This window comes from Eurytemora carolleeae, unplaced genomic scaffold, assembly GCF_000591075.1.
Source record: "Eurytemora carolleeae unplaced genomic scaffold, Eaff_2.0 scaffold930, whole genome shotgun sequence".
Lineage (NCBI taxonomy): Eukaryota > Metazoa > Arthropoda > Copepoda > Calanoida > Temoridae > Eurytemora > Eurytemora carolleeae.
Genome location: NW_019396817.1, coordinates 115,050 through 136,293, shown reverse-complemented (window position 1 = coordinate 136,293; position 21,244 = coordinate 115,050). Strand labels below are relative to the sequence as shown.

Sequence of the window (21,244 nt, the reverse complement as noted above, 5' to 3'; positions counted from 1 at the left end):
GTTTTTTTGCGTTTTGTTCTATCAAAGTATTGATTAGATTTAGAGCCGGGGAATCCATTCAGTTGTATGTTTGTAAACAGACTATAAACCATTAATATATTTTTAATAATATATAACTAGTGATGAAATTCACTTTATAGACTAATTCAACTTGAAATAAGTAAATTAAAATCATATGATCAATCAAAGGATCGGTATTATTATGAAAACTTTGCATTCAAATTGAAAGTTGTTGAAATCTCACAATTTCTTTTACAGATTTCCATAAAAACCTATTTAACCTGAAAATAATGAGAAATACTTATTAGTTAAAGAGTCTTGTTTTATAAAAGAAACCTAAATATTTAATAAACAAATAATTAAAAGTACTTGGTTATTTAGATGAAATTGATATAATGTTGCTAAAAGAAGAATAGAGAAAGAGAAACCTAACTTTGAAAGAAGAACTTAAGGAATCAGTAATCAGTAATCACAACACAACCCATGTCATGTTTTTTTCTTCCCAAAGAGAATAAAAATTATCAGAGAGCAAGATTATCAGTAAATACCCAAAATCACAAGAATTCACCATGAGTCAAGAAGGAGAACACACTGACAATTTTATAGGTAACAATATCACGTAAATTTTATAGGTAACATTATTACGTAAATTTTATAGGTAACAATATCACGTAAATTTTATAGGTAACAATATCACGTACATTTTATAGGTAACAATATAGCGTACATTTCATAGGTAAGAATATCACGTAAATTTTATAGGTAACAATATCACGTAATTTTTATAGGTAATAATATCACGTAAATTTGATAGGTAACAACATCACGTAAATTTTATAGGTAACAATATCACGTAAATTGTATAGGTAACAATATCACGTAAATTTTATAGGTAACAATATCACGTAAATTTTATAGGTAACAATATAGCGTACATTTCATAGGTAAGAATATCACGTAAATTTTATAGGTAACAATATCACGTAATTTTTATAGGTAACAATAACACGTAAACTTTATAGGTAACAATATCACATAAATTTTATAGGTAACAATATCACGTAAATTTTATAGGTAACAATATCACGTAAATTCTATAGGTAACAATATCACGTAAATTTTATAGGTAACAATATCACGTAAATTTTATAGGTAAGAATATAACGTACATTTATAGGTAACAATATCACGTAAACTTTATAGGTAACAATATCACATAAATTTTATAGGTAACAATTTCACGTAAATTTATAGTTAAGAATATCACGTAAAACTCTCCTGTGTGTATTGGAATATTTTTATCTCTCATCCAAAATCTGTCGAAAATAGCGCAAGCAACTTTATTTACTTAAAGGGACTGTAAAGGAAAAATTAAAGGGGTATAGGCTGAAACCTAAAAACTTCAGGTGTTGATCGAGACCTATAAGAGTTCTATCTGATGTTCCTGTCTCGAGAAATTGATTTAAAACTAAGTCAAAATTATAACAACACTTATTTACATAAGATTTGGTATGGTAATCTAAGTTTTAAACAGATCATATTCAGCAAATACGCAACCAATCTGAAAACGACGATATCCCAAAGGAGCCTGAAAAACTCAGGTTTAAGCTCCTTTTATGATTTACACGCAATATTTTTTTTATTTTTAATAGATATAATTGATAAGATAATATTTTCCAGTTGAAAATTGTTTATTTTAAACACTGGTTTCTTTGTAGAAGTATATTGCGGATTTATTCAGAAGAAAATTGCCAAAATTCAACAGTTTTCCAGCTAATAGAAACCCCCATTGGTAGTCAGTTAAAGGTTTAAAAGGTACCCTTGTGAATGGAAGATGCCAGTCTATAAATTGAAGGTTACTTGAAACTACACCTACAGTCTCTTTCAAATTTTAGGCTTCTCATTGCTAGCGGATCAACTGCAGCGAAAGACAGTAAAACGTGGTTTTGAGTTTACTCTAATGGTGGTAGGAGAATCTGGATTAGGAAAGGTGAAAAAAATCTTTTGTAATACTTATATAAACTTTTTTATAAAATAAACTACTTTTTTTCTAACTCTTTAATCTTTATTTTTCTAATCATAACATCTGTTAAACCTGAGTCGTTGAAAATTTCAAAACCAAGAATTCTTCAATGTTTAAATAGTCAAATGTTAAAATTGTAAAAGTTAACACAATCAGATTGCTAAGTATAGGTTGAATAAAAAAACTTAAAATAAAAAATACTTAAACACGTTCTTCGATTAAAATTTAAAAAATACTGTGCTTTGAATACGAATATTCAATTTTAAGACAGTAATTTTATTATACAATTAATTAATTGAAGATATTGTAAAATGTATTGTATAATCAAACAAAATTAATGTATTTTGATGAAAAAATACTCAATTAGAATAAAATTTACTGTATTTTGAACTAAAATACAGCCTTTTAAAATTACTGTAAAAAAATCCTGTATTTTGAATTCGAATATTGCTCTCAGAAAAAATACTGTATTTCTCAATTTCCGAATAATAAAAAAGACAAAATTGAGCGTACTAATATAATTTGCATAAAATTGACCTCTGATCATTAACTTTTAACTTAGTTTAGTAAATTTAGTAAAGTTCAAAGTTTAGTTATGTTCAAAGTTCAGTTAATTTCAAAGTTTAGATATGTTTAAAGTTCAGTTAATTTCAAGATTCTTGTTTTTTTAGTCAACCCTTGTAAATTCTCTCTTTCTTACAGACCTATACAGGTAAATATATTTTTTAATTTATTGAAGTTTCAAAAAAATTAAAACCTTTTCCTAAAGATTTTCCGTGAAATTGTAAGCAGTGTTAAGCAAAATAATTGTTGCAAGTTTTTTATTGTGATTTGATTAAATTTTATAAATAAAGTTAATGCAGTTGACAAGATTTATAAAATTACAGAAACCGAAAACTACCACCAGTGTCAGAGAGACTGGCGAAAACAACGGAAATAGAAAAGACGACTTTGGATATTGAAGAAAATGGCGTCAAACTGAGGTAAATTTAGAACGGCCATTTTGAATTTAGAATTTGTAGCATCTCATTAAATGTTTAGTTTACAAAAATTGGCATATTAAATTTATTCTGAATATCGAAAAGAAGATTGTTTTGTTAAGATTCGAAAGAATATGAGAAAAAGGTTAAGTTTACAAAAATTGACATATTTTTATTCTGAATATTGAAAAGAAGAATCTTTTGTTAGGATTAGATAGAATATGAGAAAAAGATTAAATGAAATGAAATAAAATACAAATTGTTGTTTAGATTAACAGTTGTCGATACTCCGGGATTTGGAGATGGGTTGGAGGGTTCAGACGCTTGGCAGGTAGTACTGCATTCTTCACAAAAATTTAATAAGTTTAATAAGATTCCCGACAAAAATTAGATTTTATTGAACCTTTAAAAATCATTAAATAATAATACAAACTAATTAAAACTTTAAGTTTTATTATTACAATGGATGAAGGATCATGATGCCTATTAATATAGAGACAACCATATAATGTATAACATTTAAGTGTATTATGCACTGAGAACCTGAAAACTCTGAAATATGAAGACGACCTTTAAACTCTAGCTATGGCATTAATTAGTCCAATGAACAGAAGTCACAGACCATTTGCAGTGTTAACAAACCCGTTCAAATTAACAAGTGATTTATTAAGTTATTAAAGTGACACTTAATTGTAACAACATCAAAGCACTTAAGTATTAATGCTATAATGTTGTTTTACTATTCAACTTTCTGGTTATCACTGAAGCTTTAACATCTTTTTAAAAAACTGATTTTTAACATTTCGTCTCTCAAGTTGTGAAAACCCTGTATTTGCAAGCATTGATTATTTGTGTATAGGCCTGTGTGAAGTATGTAGATGATCAGCTGGGTCAATATTTCCAGACTGAAAATAGTGTCAACAGGTGGCGTTTAGAAATTCATTTTCAAATACATTTTTTATTGGGTTAAAGGGACTAACAACGTAATTGAAGTGCTACTCCAAGGAACAATTTACAACTTTGGTATAAAAAATGTAATACCTTTTTTTAATCAAAAATAATCTAGCAAGAAAATTTTTCAATTTTAGAAAATCTATTATTTCGATTTGTAATATTTATTTATAATCTTGTTATTTTTAGACGAAATATTGTGGATACTCGGGTTCACTGCTGTCTCTATTTTTTATCACCGTACGGGCACGGACTACGCCCTCTAGATTTAGGTACAGGGTTTTGTTTTTGGTTTATTAGAAAATTACAGTACAAAGTATGTTTAGAGTTTATTAGAACATTACATTACAAAGTATGTTTTGCTTTCAGTTTATTAGAAGATTACATGCAGTACAAAGTATGTATTTTTAGAGTTTATTAGAAGATTACAGGACAAAGTATGTTTTGTTTAGAGTTTATGAGAAGATTACAGTACAAAGCATGTTTTGTTTAGAGTTTATGAGAAGATTGCAGTACAAAGTATGTTTTGTTTAGAGTTTATGAGAAGAATACAGTACAAAGTATATTTTGTTAAGAGTTTATGAGAAGATTACAGTACAAAGTATGTTTTGTTTAAAGTTTATGAGAAGATTACAGTACAAAGCATGTTTTGTTTAGAGTTTATGAGAAGAATACAGTACAAAGTATGTTTTGTTTAGAGTTTATGAGAAGATTACAGGACAAAGTATGTTTTGTTTAGAGTTTATGAGAAGATTACAGGACAAAGTATGTTTTGTTAAGAGTTCATGAGTAGATCATATTACAAAGCATGTTTTGTTTAGAGTTTATGAGAAGATTACAGTACAAAGTAAACCTTGTTCCTGTTCTAGCTAAGGCAGATTCGCTGACAAAGGTAACGCCTGAGACTAAATTGAAATAATTTTATCGGAATTTATGGTTTTAGAGATTGTAATTTAGCAAATGTCATAGGATTGTATATATTCCATCTTTATATTACTTTGCTTGTCTATCTCTTTGTCTGTTTGATTGTATCAATTAAACGTCAAAGCGACTGAACCGATCGGACCCAAATTTTTTGTGGGACCTCACATGACCCGTGGAAAGGTTTATAGAAGATCAAAATTACAAAAATTTGCCTCCAACAAAATTAGATCTACATAAAATTTTAAAATCCACGAAATTTCTTGTATACAAAGAGAAGTGTTCACAATTGAAATAAAAGATAGGCGCAAAGCGCCCTAAAAGCCTTGTAGAAAAGATTTCACAATATACCAAATTATATTATATAAAGAGCAAAGGATGAAACCAAAGGAATTGAGTCCTTTTTACATACTCTAATTTTCTGATGTTAGTTTTTTACAAACTCTGTTTTTGTTATTCTTATATCTTTGCCGCCTGATGTCGTAGACCATATATATTTAAAAATTTGAATTCTGTTAGATCTAATAATCTAAATTTTAAATATAAAACGTATTCACCATCATTTGCAAAATTAAGGAGATTAGAAAATTTAAGGTTGTGGTAAAGACTCAATTCCTTAGATTTCTGATCGCATTTTAGGACGGCATTAAAGTCTCATCCTTTGTGGTTCACTCTGTACATACATATATACATACATATATACATATATATATATATATATACATACATATACATACATATATATATACATACATATATATGAAAAATGAGAAATTGTTTGAAAAAGTAAATAAATATTCCATATTTTCTGATTTATCAATATATTTAGAGGGAGTTGATAGCGAAAAAGAAAAGAATAAATGCAGAATTAGGTAAAAAGAAATCATAAAAGTGTACAATGATACAAAGATTGCAAGTTCTCACGCAAAAATTTATGAGAATTTTGCCAATTACTTTTTTAACTCAGCTATAAATAAGTGATGTTAAAGTTGATCCGGTCTTGAAAACTTTTTTTGTACATATTTTTTTTTGATTATGAATTTTTTGGTGCAATTTGTACCGTTTGTACCTGATAATCAAAACTTTTGAGCATGCAAAAAGATACTATAATATACAAAGATACAAAGATACAAGGATACTAGGATACACAGATAAAAAGATACAAAGATGCAAAGGTACAAAGATACAAAGATACAAAGATGCAAAGATACAAAGAAACAAAGATACAAAAATACAAAGATACAAAGATACAAAGATACAAAGATACAAAGATACAAAGATACAAAGATACAAAGATACAAAGATACAAAGATACAAAGATACAAATATAAAAAGATACAAATGTAAAAAAAATACGAAGATAGAAATTTTAAATTTTCAGCTGAATTTGAAATTGAGCTGTACCAATTTCCAGATACTGACTCTGATGAAGACGAAGAGTTTAAGGTAAAAATGTTTTTATTTTTTTAAAATTTTTTAATTTATTTTTAAAATTTATGAAAATTCAAGACTTTAATTTTATCATACTTTTTTACCCATGGCTAAGTTGGAAATTTATGAATGCAGATTAGTCAGAAACAAGCTTAACTGGTTCAAAAGTTACCAAACGAAGTGGTTTTTGAACATCAATAGGAGAAATTTGTCAAGTTTAGTTTTGGATTGTCAATTTCAATATGAACAGAAAATTCATATTTATATTTTGCTATCTAAGTTTCTATAAGAAAGGTAACTTGTTTATTTTCATTTTTTTGCATTTAGCATTTATACAAGGAATGTAAAAGTAATTTTATTTAACAAATACAAAATAATAGAAATATTTTTATTTATTGATTTATGAAATATGCGACACAGAAACAAACACGAAATCAATTTTAAAAAAATACATCTAAAAAAATATATACTTGTGTACAATTTTAAGGTTCTCTTTATGGTCTTTCCAGGAAATGTTTTAAAAAACTCTTCTATAAATAATTTTTTTTACAGTCTGAGAACGATACTTTGAGGCGAAGCATACCATTTGCTGTTGTGGGGGCCAACACAGTTATAGAGGTGTGTTTTTGTAGTCATATATAATTGAAATATTTCATTTTTATTTACGTTTAGTTAAATATTTAAGATTGATTTTATTATTTTTATATTTTATATTTGTTTATCTATGATTTTTATTTTATAATTTTTTATTTGCTTATCTATGATTTTTATTTTATAATTTTTTATTTGCTTATCTATGATTTTTATTTCATAATTTTATATTTGCTTACTTATAATTCTGTAATTGTATTTTCATGATTTTAACCATATACTTTTTCTTTTGTACATTGAATTTGATACACTTAATAAAATAGAAACTAATAAAATAAAATAACTGTGTACATTATGGATATATATTATTTTTGCAGATGGACACCTTTTTAAAAGAGATTTAACTTTTTAAACTTATTAATAATTATAGAAAAACGAAAGCTTTATTAACAAACTAAACATATCAAAGTATATAAATAACTAACTATGTTTCGCGGAATTAGAGATGTTTCCGAACCAGATGAAGGATTAGAAGTTTCATCTCTTGTATTTTGATCTCGAAACAAACTAACTATACATAGATTTTCCCCTTAGGAAAAATACCACAATTTTTAGGATTATGAATATGTTTGTAAAAACCTGAAACTAACGCTATGATTATTTCAACAAACACAATTTGTATAGTTGTTATCCAAATAAAAAAATGGAATATCATGTTGAATTAAAATACGTGAACACTCCTTTTAAAAATTTTATTGTTTGTTTAGGTTGGTGGAAGGAAGATTCGTGGTCGTCAATATCCCTGGGGTCTTGTAGATATTGAGAACACAGAGCATAGTGATTTCAAACATCTAAAACGCTTCCTTATACAAACTCATATGCAGGTCAAAATTTTTTCTCAAAGGGACTGAAGATATAATTTTAAGACACCTTATTTCTTTAATTGGGATTCCGATTCACAAGGGAACCCTTTAGATCTTTGTCTGAACAAAGATGAATGAGGTACTTCACCTAGCTGATTTTTCTAAAACCATAGTTTCTCTTTAAAAGAATTGTGCATATTTGCTTATAATCATTGAAGAAAATTAACATAATTCAACAAATTTCAGATGAATAACGACAACAATTTTCTCGTTATCACTCAGTTAGAGGATTACAGTAGGGTTTCCAAATCAAGTGGATTTCACTTTCGCGCAATTGCGAGCCCTGTAAATTGCACGCAATGCCGCGCAATTAATTTTTAAAAGAAATTAACTTGAAATTACGTCGATGACTTCTATGATAGAGGGTGGCCAAGGTTTTGAAAAGAAGGATAAGCTTATAATTACACAAAGATGTCTCCGATTTAACATAAAAGATTGCAGTTTTGTTGAGTTCCTAATTTCATAAAATGTATCGTTGGTGTTTTTTAGGATCTGAAAGATGTTACGCACGATGTTCATTATGAAAATTTCAGGTAAATTAGTAATTATTCTTTCCATTTCTTACAACCAAAATATATTTATTTAAAAAAGATTAAGTTATATGTTGGGGTTCTTTTATTTTGATAAACATTTTTTGTGTTTAGAATTGCTCTGCTAAAAGAGCTTGAGAGTGTCGGTGGAGGTGGAGTTGGTGGAGGTGGGGTTGGAGGATGTGGAGGGCAGACTGCTCAAGGAGAAGAAGTTTATGAGGTAAAAATAAGAGAGGGGTCAAAAGTGTATTAAACGAAATTAAAATCTCTAAAAAATATAACATTCATTGGCAAAATAAGAATGTTTTTTTTAGGAAAACAATGTGTTATTGTTGTAAAAACAGTGTGTTGTTGTTAAAACAGTGTGTTGTTTGTAAAACAGTGTGTTGTTGGTAAAACAGTGTGTTGCTGTTAAAACAGTGTGTTATTGTTAAAACAGTGCGTTGTTCTTAAAACAGTATTTTCTTGGTAAAACAGTGTGTTGTTGGTAAAACAGTGTGTTGTTTATAAAACAATGTGTTGTTTATAAAACAAAGTGTTATTGGTAAAATAATGTGTTGTTGGTAAACATTGTGTTGTTGTTGTTTAAACAGTGTGCTGTTGGTAAAACAGTGTGTTGTTTATAAAACAATGTGTTGTTTATAAAACAAAGTGTTATTGGTAAAACAATGTGTTGTTGGTAAACATTGTGTTGTTGTTGTTTAAACAGTGTGCTGTTGCTAAAACAGTGTGTTGTCGGTAAAACAATGTGTTGTTGGTAAAACAATGTGTTGTTGGTAAACATTGTGTTATTGTTGTTTAAACAGTGTGCTGTTGCTGAAACAATGTGTTGTTGGTAAAACAGTGAAAATTATTTAGGATCCGGAGACAATACTGCTTCTTCAACATAAGGAGGAGGAGATTAAGAAAATGCAGGAAATGCTGAACAAGATGCAGCAGCAGCTAGCAGCTGAATCTAAATAGAGGGTAGCAGCTAGGAGCTTAATCTAAATAGATGGTAGCAGCTAGGAGCTTAATCTAAATAGATGATAGCAGCTAGGAGCTTAATCTAAATAGATTGTAGCAGCTAGCAGCTACATATAAATAGATGACAGTAGCTAGCAGCTGAATCTAAAAAGATGACAGCAGATAGCAGCTGAATTTAAATTGATGACAGCAGAAAGCAGCTGAATCTAAATAGATAACAGCAGCTAGCATCTGAATCTAGATATATGACAGCAGCTAGCATCTAAATAGATGGCATAGTAGCTAAATAGTTAGCAGCAGGTAGCAGCTGAGTCTAAATAGAGGGCAGCAGCCATCAACTAAATCTAATTAGATTGTAGCTAGCAGCCAGCAACTTAGTCTAATAAACTCTAATTAGACTCTACCTAAATAGAGGGCAGCAGCCATCAGCTGAACCTTAATAAATAAATCTTGATAGCTGGCAGCAGCCAGCAGTTGAATAGTTTACAGAAGCTAGCAGCTGAATCTAAATATTTCGTAGCACCAACTTTTCTCAGCTATATATGTAACTCGTGTATTGTATATGTACAAAAACGGTAAATTTGGTTTTCAATTCCTTACTTCATAATCTTCTATCTCTGAGTACCCTGACATATGAACAATATAAGGTATTTCAATGCATTAATTTAATTATGCTGCCTGAATCAACACCGTTTTCCTGGTGCTAATGTGTTTTACTACGCAGAGTATATCTGCTAGTTAGAAAAAAGTGAAAGTAAAAAGTGAATTTAAAAAAAAAATATTTCATGTAACTCTTTTATTTATGTCGTGTCTTTGTCAAAAATATTATTTTCATCCACGAAAAAAAAATTGTACATCCATTTTTATTACTTCAATGTCTTTTATGTCTTTTTAACATTATTCTTTAAATTTTTCAAGGCCCAAATTATTACCCTGTATTTCAAATCAGTTGTTTAGATTTTACCCAGAGATTTTATGAAATGTCGTCTTGACAATTTTTCAATGGGTTTTATACTATTCAGTAATTTCAATAATAAATAAATAGCCATGAATAACGGGAAAAGTTTTAAAGAGCTCCATATAATCATTTAAATAAAAAACTTAATATCTGTAGCATTCCATTATCAGAAAGTAAGGAATACGACATTTTTTTAATTCTTCCGATGTCTCTTTATATTTGAATTTAACTGTATTAAATAATTTTTGAGAAATAATTTTGAAAAATCCAGCAACATTTTATGAAACAATTGTATTGTTTTTTCCTTAAAAGTCTGTGAACTATCGATATTAATTTGTACCTTTTTATTAAATGTTTAATACATTTTTACTTGCTCACAGCCCACAGGGTTTTTTATTGACATTAAACTTCAAAAAATAATTTTAGTTTATTATCTACAACGTTTTTAGTACATTTATTGTACATATTCTTACAAATTATGTGTTCATATAAATATTAAAATCTTATCCTTTTTTTAAAAAAAAATCCTAAATATTTGTTTTCTTAATTTTTTCATGAACATATAAAAATACTATTTATTTGCAAATGGGGTTGGGTGGACTGAAGGTTCTTAATTTTGCTTTTCAAATTGTTATACATTTTTAAGGTAATTAAACATTTTGCATACTTTAAATTTAAACGGGGATTAAAGAATTTTCAGGAACAAGTTCTTTTTTCTGTGTTTGTTTCAGAAAATATAACGACAATAATCACATTTTCTACAGAGTTATTTAAATCTTAAAGTACCGATGTGAATTGAACATGTTAAATGGATAGTCTACAGTACAGTATAGGTAGCTAAAGAATTGAACATGTTAAATGGATAGTCTACAGTACAGTATAGGTAGTTAAAGAACTAATTCATGATGATTACTTGCCCCTGAGCTCCTTCGTCTGAAATTTAATCATTAAAATTATCGATATATACACTATACAGGGTTACCCACAAAGGATGAGACTATGAAGACTACCCAAAACTTTAAAAATATGACGATTTTTAGCTTGAATTTTTGTATCTGAGAATTGTAATGGTTAACTAAATGAATAAGCACAGAGATAAGCCAGTTTTTGCCTTCAAGGAACCCTGAATCCAATAAAACGGATTAAACAAATCCTGTACAATCGTCACTGAAGTCTCATTCTTTGTGGGTAACCCTGTACCAAACTTCCATGGGGATGATAAAATGGAATATTTCGGCGTTAAAGGTTCTGTACAGATGTAATTTGAAGCGGGTTGTCCGATACACCTCCATGAGAAAGATATCACGGTACTTTTATTCTTTATTGAAAACTGATAAATTCTGTGAATTTTTAGCTAGAAAAATATAAATATCTTATTCAAACTTATTGAGAAGAAGGTTTAAAAAACACAGAGAACCAAACGTGCAATGCCATGATGCCAGTTTTTAAACAAAGAGTCACTTAAAATTAGCCTACAGTCCCTTTAAACAATGACATGGAGGTAAACTTCCCCTTTCTTGGAAGTCGCTGAAACTGTTTTACATGTTAATCAAATTGAAGGAAGAATTGTTCTGTCTTTACAGAAATATAAAGACGACATTTACACTTATGTAAATGCATAATTCAATAAATATTGTACGACGTACAAAATGTACATTGTTATGCATGGTTATTGTGAAATATTTATACAGGCAAAAAAAAACAGTTTAAATCAACAAAACTTATTAAAATAAGTTTTTGGCTTTCCGTTCCACTATCTTTTGGCGACTACTGTACCCCTCTTAGACCTGTAGTTTCCAACATTAGTTGAACAGGAGGAAACTTGATCATCAGCAAACTGTAAGGTAACTTCAGATCTATAATATACAGGGTGTCCCAATTACACATGAGAAGTGTTGACGATAACGTTTATGGTTTGAGTATTTTTCAAGTATGATAACATTTACGAATGATCGCTTGGATCGAAAACGATTTAAAAGTCATCGCCTAAGCCCCCTGTTAATTGGAACACCCTGACTGGAAACATAATTAACAAAAATCATGATTCGATTTCTCCTAAATCAGTTTAGATTAATAATTAGGATTTAAACCTTTCATCTGAAAAATAAAGATATTATTATTTTAACATTTAAAAACAAATAATAAAACCGGTTTTTGATCAAAATATATTTTCTTTCAGGGTCAGAAAAATAGTTTATTCTAAACATTTGTTTTCGTACACTTTATATATTAAGTGCTTAATCTTGCCCGAAGATCTATGCAAAGAAAACGATCCAAAACGATCGTTTTTAGGTAGTTTTTTTTTTTTTCTTTAACATTTAATACAGTTTTGAAATCTTGAAAGTTTTATTATTGTTTTTGAACGATTAACAACACTAGTTAAAAGTCGTCTGATTCATGAGGTACAGGGTGTCCCACGAAACATGACAGCTGGTAAAAAGTTTTAAATGTCTTCTTCCATAATTTGCGATATTGTTTGATACCAAACAGAAAGAAAAATAGTTTGACATGGAATTTTGGAAGTCATATTATAATAAAATTAATTTTAAAGTAAAACATATTTGATTAAAACATTTTTTTAGCAAATTAAACTGCTAAAAGTCTTTAATATTTAATATAGTGTATGGTAAAAGACATTCAAAACCATTCACCAATTGTCATGTTTCGTGGGACACCCTGTATTTGAATAACTAAATTCATCCATTTTCCCTTTTTATTCCCAGCGCTGTTCTTCCCTAAAAATATTTGAATATATTTACCCTTCGAATTCGGACATTTTAAATCCTGGTTGTGACAGAGACCTTTGTTTTCTTTTCCTAAAAAAATTATTTTGTGAAGAAAAACGTATTTAAATACAATTAGATATTTTAGATATAAACAGTTAGACAGAGAAGCAGCTGTGCTAATAGAAATTAAAAACAATATTCCTAACATTACAAAATCTAGATATAAAAGCGTGTCTGTCTGGGGGTTTGTTTGTTTGTTTGTGTCCAATAAACGTCAAAATGGCTGAACGGATCGGCCCCAAATTTTGTGTGGGACCTTGCGTGACCCCAGGGAATGTTTATGAATGATCAAAATTTCAAAAATTAATATTTATATAAAAGTTTTTTATATTTATAAAATTTTGAAAATGCGCGAAAAAATATTATGAAATCCGCAAACTTTTTTACTATACTGTAAAAAGAGAAGATTCTCACAGATAAAGCCAGAGTTAAAAGTTGAAAAAAAAGATGGGCGTGAAGCGGCCTAAAACCCTTGTATGTTAAAAAAGAAGTTATTTTTTTTTTCAAAAAAATAATTTTGAAAAGAACACATTGATCTTTGTCAATTAAACGAAGACAATATAATTATTTTTAATTAGCAAAATGAATGATGAAATTGAAATAAATATTAAGTTATATCCCACAAACTCTGATTTTCATTTTCGTATCCCTTTAGTTTTGCAATCTTGTCGTAGATCTTAAGATATTTCAAACTGTGAATTCTGCTGGGTAAAACAATCTAAGTTTAAAATGTCAAAAGTTTATACCATCTGAGTCTAAAACTAAAGAATGCGCGAATTTTAAGTTCGAGGTTAAAAGTTCTGTAAAATAATGAGTAGCTACTTAAATATTAAACTTTCTCAATTTTAAATTTTAATTTCCCGGGAAAAATCTGAACCAATCAGAGGAAAGGATTTACGGCGAATTTTTACGTAACTATCGGTAATCAGCTGTTTTTTTAATCTATATATAAATTAGGCTTGTCTGTCTGTCTGTTTGTCTGTTTGTTTGTTTGTTTGTTTGTATCCAATAAACGTCAAAACGGCTGAACCGATCGGGCCCAAATTTTTTGTGGGACATCTAGGGACTTCAGGGAAGGTTTATGAATCATCAAAATTTCAAATATTTGTCTCCATCAAAATTCGATCGTCATTAAATTTTTAAGAATTTTGAAAATCCGCGAAATTTTTTGTGAAAATCCGCGAATTATTTTTGTTTTGTTTTACGATGTACACAAAGAGAACATGTTCACAACTAATTTAGAAGATGGGCGCGAAGCGCCCTCTAAGGCTAGAAAGAAGGGCGCGAAGCGCCTTGAATTTCTAGTTTTAAAATATTTACGTAACGGAAAACAAAACATATTTCCAGTTACAACTTACACCGTATTTTGGGTTCAAGAAAGTTTAATATTTAAGTAGCTTCTCATTATTTTACAGAACTTTTAACCTCGAACTTAAAATTCGCGCATTCTTTAGTTTTAGACTCTGGTTAAAGTTCAGGTTTAAATTAAGTCAGAAGTGACATTTAACCATAAACTTAAAATTTAAGTAAAAACTTTTCGTTCTTTAGTTTTGAACTCAGGTTGAAAAGATATTTTTACAATTATAAAATTTAAAGAATATATAATCTCGAAGCTTGATGATGAAATCCATTAATATTTCTAACTTTGACTATTTGATTTGGCGGAATTCATAGATTGATATATCAAAAGGTTAAAAGATATTAAGGATTAGAGCATTAAGTAAAAGTATAATATAGTTCCTTTCTAAAGAAATTTGCACTATTTATGATTTTTGACTAACATTTATCGTAATATAGTTTAATCTTTCATAATGCAACTTGTTCATAATGAAAAGGAAATGAACGCACGCTTCAAACTCTAATTTTCTAATCTCTATATTTTTTAAAGCTTTCATATTTTAATCTTTAACTATTTAGTCATGCAGAACTTAGAGATTGAAATACAAAGGTCTTCAATATCAGGTTGCAAAGATATAAGGATTTTAGAATAATAGTATGAGGAGAATATACAGTTCCTTAATTGTCAATATTTTGCGTGCGCCCCAAAATCTGATGGACTACCTGATTATAATAACAACTGTCGTCACAACAGTTAGTCCCAGAACCAAACCAAACATGAATGCTGACCAGCTAAAATCCTCAGTAAATTCCTCAAAAAAAATCCAATTTGATTTAATTTAAAGAGAATGATATTGCCGTGCAGTTTCAATTGAAAGAGTTACATATTGCAGATTCAACAAAGTTTATTTTCACCTTTGTTTGAAAAATATGAAGATAATGTTAATGGTCATTTAATCACAGAATTGATATAATTTCAAGGCGATATTTTTACCATTGTTACGCAGATTTTAAAACTACCATGAATCGGGCTTTCATATTCCTCGTTTATAATTCTTTTATGTTCTACAAAACAAGTAGATTTATCCAATCAGTCAACAAATCCTATTTTTATTAAAGCCTTTTTTCTCTAAAAATAGGGCCCAAGAGCGATGTAAATTCTTTTAAATAATCATTATTTTAATTTTTGAAGAACTTTATTTTTAGATTCACTATTTATGTCAAATAAGGCTTGGCCGCTAAAGAATTATTTTTTTAAGAGAAGTCTCTAAATGGTTTAAATGTTATGTTTTAGTGAAGAATTTCGATTAAAAATCCGCTATTTCATTGAAAACTCTTAAAATAGGATTTTTCGACACGCTACTCTGACTAAACCAAGATTTTGGCGTGCTGCTGGCGCCCCTAAATCTTTTCTATATGTCTGTTAAAATCTATTTATATAATTAGATTATCCCGAAATCCATTCAAGGATAAATATATGAACGAGAAAAGTAATTATAAATTGAAATCATAAATCAATGCTAGCTATACAATTTAAATAATGTTTGTAAATGAAAAGATTATTAGAATTTATAATTAATTTTGTCCAATCTCAACATGAAACACAAGAGAAATGCATTTTTAGAGCAGTAGTGTAACAAAAACAGTTACCCACTATGACCCCCTAAAATACCCCACCGTGGGGTGGGGAGGGCGTACAGTGCTATCAGTTAATGAAGCATGTAAATATTTTCATAATGTAGTCAAAGACCTCGGTATTTTTATTGGTCTTTAATCCTTTTCATGAAAGCTAATCCGTATCCGTACACCAACGGATTAAGTTAATTCCTTTTTGGTATCTTTATAGAAATAAAGGTGTAATCTGTGTTTTTTATGTCCGATCAAAACTCATGAACACCTTTGTCTCAACTTTTGATTGTGGAACTGGTGGGGAACTCTGTGAACGTTATTTGACTTGGTACTGAGATTCTAAATTGAGTGGGTCTACTTCTATAGGGAAAAATAGCTAAAATCGTAATTTACGACCAAGAGCGGATAAACCTGGGCAATGATGGCTTCTCAAACTAGTATTTTTAAAGAGAATTAGATAAACCTGTATTCCTCTTGTAGTGCAGTCGGATGGAGGAGACGAATCTATGAAAAAATTCGACATTTTAATTTTTTCTCCTTAAATATAATGAATATAAACCGGGCGTCTCTGAAAAAGTGCGTTAAAGGTTTTTGCCCACTAAATGTCGTAAGGATTGTAAAAAACATACTATGTAACTCCTACAAAGAAGAAAAGAACTGTTCGACCCGTGTACCACCCTCGCGGTCAAAGCGAGTGCAAAGAACCCTGTATTCTTTATGTGACCAGATCTGATCAATATACTTCTTTAATTTGTAACCCTATCGATTCATTAGAGAGAGAGAACATCATATTGCTGGTTAAAGATTAAGAAGTCTTTATATATTCTTATATCCTACCATCTCAAACTACCCTCCCCAACTCAACTTCCAAATACTTCATCTCCAATTTTCTGAGACAAGTCTTTTACCTGGAATTTCAGTTTTCAGTTGAGTTTTATCTTGATTTTCTTTTTGTTTTTCATAATCAACACTTGTTTGGTTGCTCTCATCAACATTATTTATTGATTCATCTTTTAAACCTGTTTTGTTCTTTATTTCACTTAATAACTGGTGGATACTTTGTAATGCAATATTTTCACTTTGTGTGTAGTTTTTATTCAAAGTTTCCACTTTAGTCTCATTAAACATTGAAATATTATTTAATATGTTTCCTGTAGTTTTCAGATTTATGTCATCTGTCGAAATATTTGATAATGGTCTATCAACATCTGTTAGGGTGCCATTGACAGCTGAAGTGATGTTAAAAGATGTGACAGATGAACCGCTGATGACAGACACACTGCTGTTGGGAGATAAACTATCATTGACAGATGAACTGGTAGAATTATCAGCAACTAACTGTATTTGATTGATTGTTTCATTTCCAGGTTGATCAATGGATTGGTTGGTTGATTGATTGATTAACTGAATTGCAGTCTGGTTGGAAACTAATGTATTTCCATTAAACGATTTAAATTCTGGCTCAAGAACTGAAATATTAATTTAATGCAAATACTTTATTTTGTTTTCCAAAATTTATAACTCGATTAGTCTGCTGATTTTCGACTTTCTTTAAAAAACTACTAGCTCTTACCAATTTGAAAAATTTCGAATTTTTCAAATTGGTTACTCTCGGGGTATCCATGGGTTCCCTAAAAGATTTTAGCCAATTCGGTTTAGCTGTTTTGCCAGCTATATTGACCAAATATATGAGTGAAGAGCTTTATTATTTAGATTAACTGTTGAAACCCACTGTGATTTAAAGATCGCAAAAATAACTGAGAATCTTGCCAATTATTTCTTAAAGAGCAAAGCTCAAAACAAGTACTACAAAAAAGCATAAGTGAGTTAGAGCAGTAAATACAAAACCCAAGGCATTGCACCACTTCAAAGTCGACCCTGTCTTAAAAATTGATGCAACTTTTCATAGCTGCAGACTGAATCTACTGAATCCCTTTTTATTTCTTTTTTGTATTCTTGTGTAAAGAGAAAAAGTTTAGTATATATTCGAAGAAAAAAATGTCACTCATATCTAATGGGAGAATCTAGTTTGCATTTCACCTGAATCACGTGTCTGTTTAGGCCTTGCTAACTTTTCTTGTTCATCTGACTCTGATACAAGTTCAAATAAAAACTTTTATTTTAGAATTTGACAAAAGTTTTTATTTTTTTATTTTAAATAGGTAAAATACTGTATCTTAAAAAATATTTAATTTAACACCAACATACAGTTTAAAAAACTTGATTTATTTTAGTATATACACATAATTTACGAACTACATTAGTGTAAAGTTTTTAAATGATTAACATTTTTGTCCTTCATAAAGAGTCCAGATGGAATTTTTCCCACTGAAACTACAGAACAGAGAATACTCGGTGGCTGAAAACCGAGCCGCGAGATATTAAAGTAGAAAAGGGTTGAAAACTTTATAGTAATTATTTTCGAATAACGAAGGAAAACCAAGTTATAGTTCAACTAATTTAAAGAAAATAACATGATAGGACTTACTTTTAAAAAAAACGTTCATATACATATGGATCGAAATTGTTTATCGTCATTAAAATCGATAAACGTAATTTCAACTGACTCTCAATTGATAAAGATGGCCTGTATATTTACAACTGTACCTTGAAAGCTTTCCCTGATCAAGTATGAAAGACATATACATAAAAAACTGATTATTTTCATCTGTGGGTTCTCTAAAAAAGTTACTTGCACATTTATTGCTTAGGAAGTTATGTAGAAATTATTGGAATTAAACACTTTTCAATCTGGGTATATGACATATTTTTACATATTTTTTATCAGATTAGGGTTTCAAGGGTACCGTTGTGAATCGGGAATGCCCATTTTCTTTTCTTTTTTTAATGGAGGGTTCCTTGAAATGAGTTCTACAGTCCGTTTAATCATGAGAGTTCAACAAAATTCAGAGCGTTTTATTGAATAATAATCTTGCATGGCAATGAGATATTTTCTTTAAATTCTGGCGCTTACGAAGTTACGATTGTTTAAGTGTGCTTCTATTTACATTATTTAGATATGTTGCAAGATAATGATTAGTCCCTTTAAGCAGACATTAATTCCTTACAACAAGTTCTAAAATTTATGTACATTAATCCTTTAAAAGAGAGCTGTCTTTTTAAATGAAGAGGCTAGATAACCCTGGTAGTTGAGCTAAAAGTTTGCAGTATATTGTAGAAATTTTTTAGGATTAATTTCATTTGAGACGTAGATCAGACGTTTTTACGGTGTACGATTGTACAACAAGAGCGCAAATTCAATCTTTAACCTGCTCCTGGAATGTCAATTCTTGAGGGACGATTTTCAGAATTGGTGTTTTTTATAATTTATTCATAAACGACGATGAAAAATGTTACAAAAATTCTGCAGTAAACTAAAATAAGTTGTTTAGGAACAGGTTGAGAAAATAAAAATTAACTCTTATCATAGAAAATAAGTAATTTTATTTAGCTATCGATTCCTGTAATGTTTCATTGTTCAAAAATCCTGAAAAAATTCATTACAATATAGTGACTTATACTGCAATTTCAGCTCAATCACCAGTCTCTCCTTCCTTTTAAGACAGAAGGTAATAAAAATTGTGGTTTTATATAATACATACTATTTAAAATCCATTATAGCTCTTAAAGTCATGAACATTAAAATGTTATACAATTATAATCAAGATTTATTTGAAGATTTCCTAAAACAGAATTTATAATGTCAACTTGGTGTGTGTATACAACACATGATGTTAATTCGAGAAGGAGAAGTAGAATTTGCTTTTTTTCCATCATTTTTATTGAGACAGGGACTAATTCTAATCCATTTGTTCACATTACATTAACCTTTTCCATTAAAAGAACTTTTTTCACCAAAATAAACTTCTTTATTTTATATTCATATCTTGTTAATTTTCACTTTTGTTTTTTCTTCTTTTTTATTTATGTGAATATAATTTTGATTTTTATATCTGGGAAAGTATAAATCACAAATATTTAAATTAGAATGGACCTAAGCTTTGCTATATTAGACTGGACTGAAATATGATCTTTTATCAAACATTTTACTTGAGAGCATGTATTTAGTGACTTTATATAAGAGATGATTTGATATTCAACCTAAGAGTATAGATATATTAGATATATTGTAAATAATGATCAATCATCACCAGAACTCCTTCTACTCCTTTTCCGTAAATACTTACAAGAAGATATGCATCAGTCTCGACTCTCTTTAATCTCTATGCACGAGACTTCGGGCACGCACCACTGACCCTTTAGTAAAAGTAAATTCAACCTGAAGTCTGACCGCGTCAACCTTGTTGCACCGACTAGTCCTATTGAGTGTCTGCTCTATTTACCCAATGTCCAGGCGATGCAGTACAAAATGGGACCGGAAAGGTTGACCCGGCTCGAAAATTCAAATGTACTACGGCTGCCCGTGAGGGGGGACTTCTGTAGAGGGGGATTATGAAATCAGTTGTGTCGGATCCTGGAACCGGAGAAGACCTTATCAATTTACTCTCCTTTTACACACTCGTATTTAATATCTAGAAGCAATAAATGTACTTCTAAAATATATATTTACATATATTAGATATATTATTATATTATATTCAGATAGATTATAGAAGACTAGCCTGGGAAGGAACCCAGCTTTTCTAGGAGTTTCGCTTTAAAAGTCAACCCACTCAACTTAAACTTTCAAACCAAACTACAGGGTGTCCCAAAAAACATGGGAATTCAGTTACGAATTCGATATCGTCTTTGTTATGAATTAGCATTGTAATACCTAATTTCAAAAGCCATAATATTATTATGTCTGCTAGAGTTTATTTTATGAAAAGGGTAAAAGACTGTAAAGATGTGTCTATAATGTCTCCGCAAGATGAACAGTGAATATACGGACAAGTTTACTCTGTTTGTATACTGTAATTTTCTTGTTTTACTAAGTACAACCGGTTGCAGTCAAAACATAAACAAACAAAATGTAAACATAGCAGACGAAACTCTTACAGATTACAGCTTTCTCAGTAGGTATCACTATACTAAATCGAAGAATTATTTGAAAAGACGATATCGAATTCGTCACTGAATTCCCATGTTTTTTGGGACACCCTGTATAAGACCATTCACGTAGTTCTACCGAGCTTCTCAAACAAATAGAGATTACTACTTTATATATAGAGACCGAGTACTTCAATCCCTAGTGGTATACAGGGTGCTTAAAAGAAA

General features: G+C 29.4%; 2 protein-coding genes across 3 annotated transcripts; one reads left to right on the top strand and one right to left on the bottom strand.

The window, feature by feature from the left end:
* Positions 1–381: 381 nt before the first annotated feature.
* On the top strand, positions 382–10,362 carry LOC111708997 (septin-2). Its single transcript, XM_023482537.1, has 15 exons — positions 382–606; positions 1,896–1,990; positions 2,695–2,735; positions 2,911–3,006; positions 3,274–3,334; positions 3,863–3,927; positions 4,144–4,226; positions 4,776–4,846; positions 5,705–5,747; positions 6,257–6,321; positions 6,859–6,924; positions 7,665–7,781; positions 8,310–8,353; positions 8,465–8,570; positions 9,209–10,362. Exons 1-15 carry the CDS (start codon positions 570–572, stop codon positions 9,311–9,313), a joined length of 1,095 nt encoding a protein of 364 aa, XP_023338305.1. The 5' UTR covers positions 382–569; the 3' UTR covers positions 9,314–10,362.
* Positions 10,363–10,713: 351 nt separating this feature from the next.
* On the bottom strand, positions 10,714–19,934 carry LOC111709008 (uncharacterized). Of its 2 annotated transcripts, XM_023482572.1 has the most exons (9): positions 19,711–19,934; positions 18,068–18,118; positions 16,936–17,496; positions 16,491–16,531; positions 15,122–15,210; positions 13,034–13,090; positions 12,062–12,130; positions 11,151–11,207; positions 10,714–11,092 (listed from the first exon to the last, which is right to left on the bottom strand). In XM_023482572.1, exons 1-8 carry the CDS (start codon positions 19,802–19,804, stop codon positions 11,162–11,164), a joined length of 1,008 nt encoding a protein of 335 aa, XP_023338340.1. In that variant the 5' UTR covers positions 19,805–19,934; the 3' UTR covers positions 10,714–11,092; positions 11,151–11,161. The 2 variants fall into 2 exon arrangements, with proteins under 2 accessions (XP_023338340.1, XP_023338339.1); XM_023482571.1 differs by having other exon boundaries at positions 10,714–11,207.
* Positions 19,935–21,244: the final 1,310 nt, after the last annotated feature.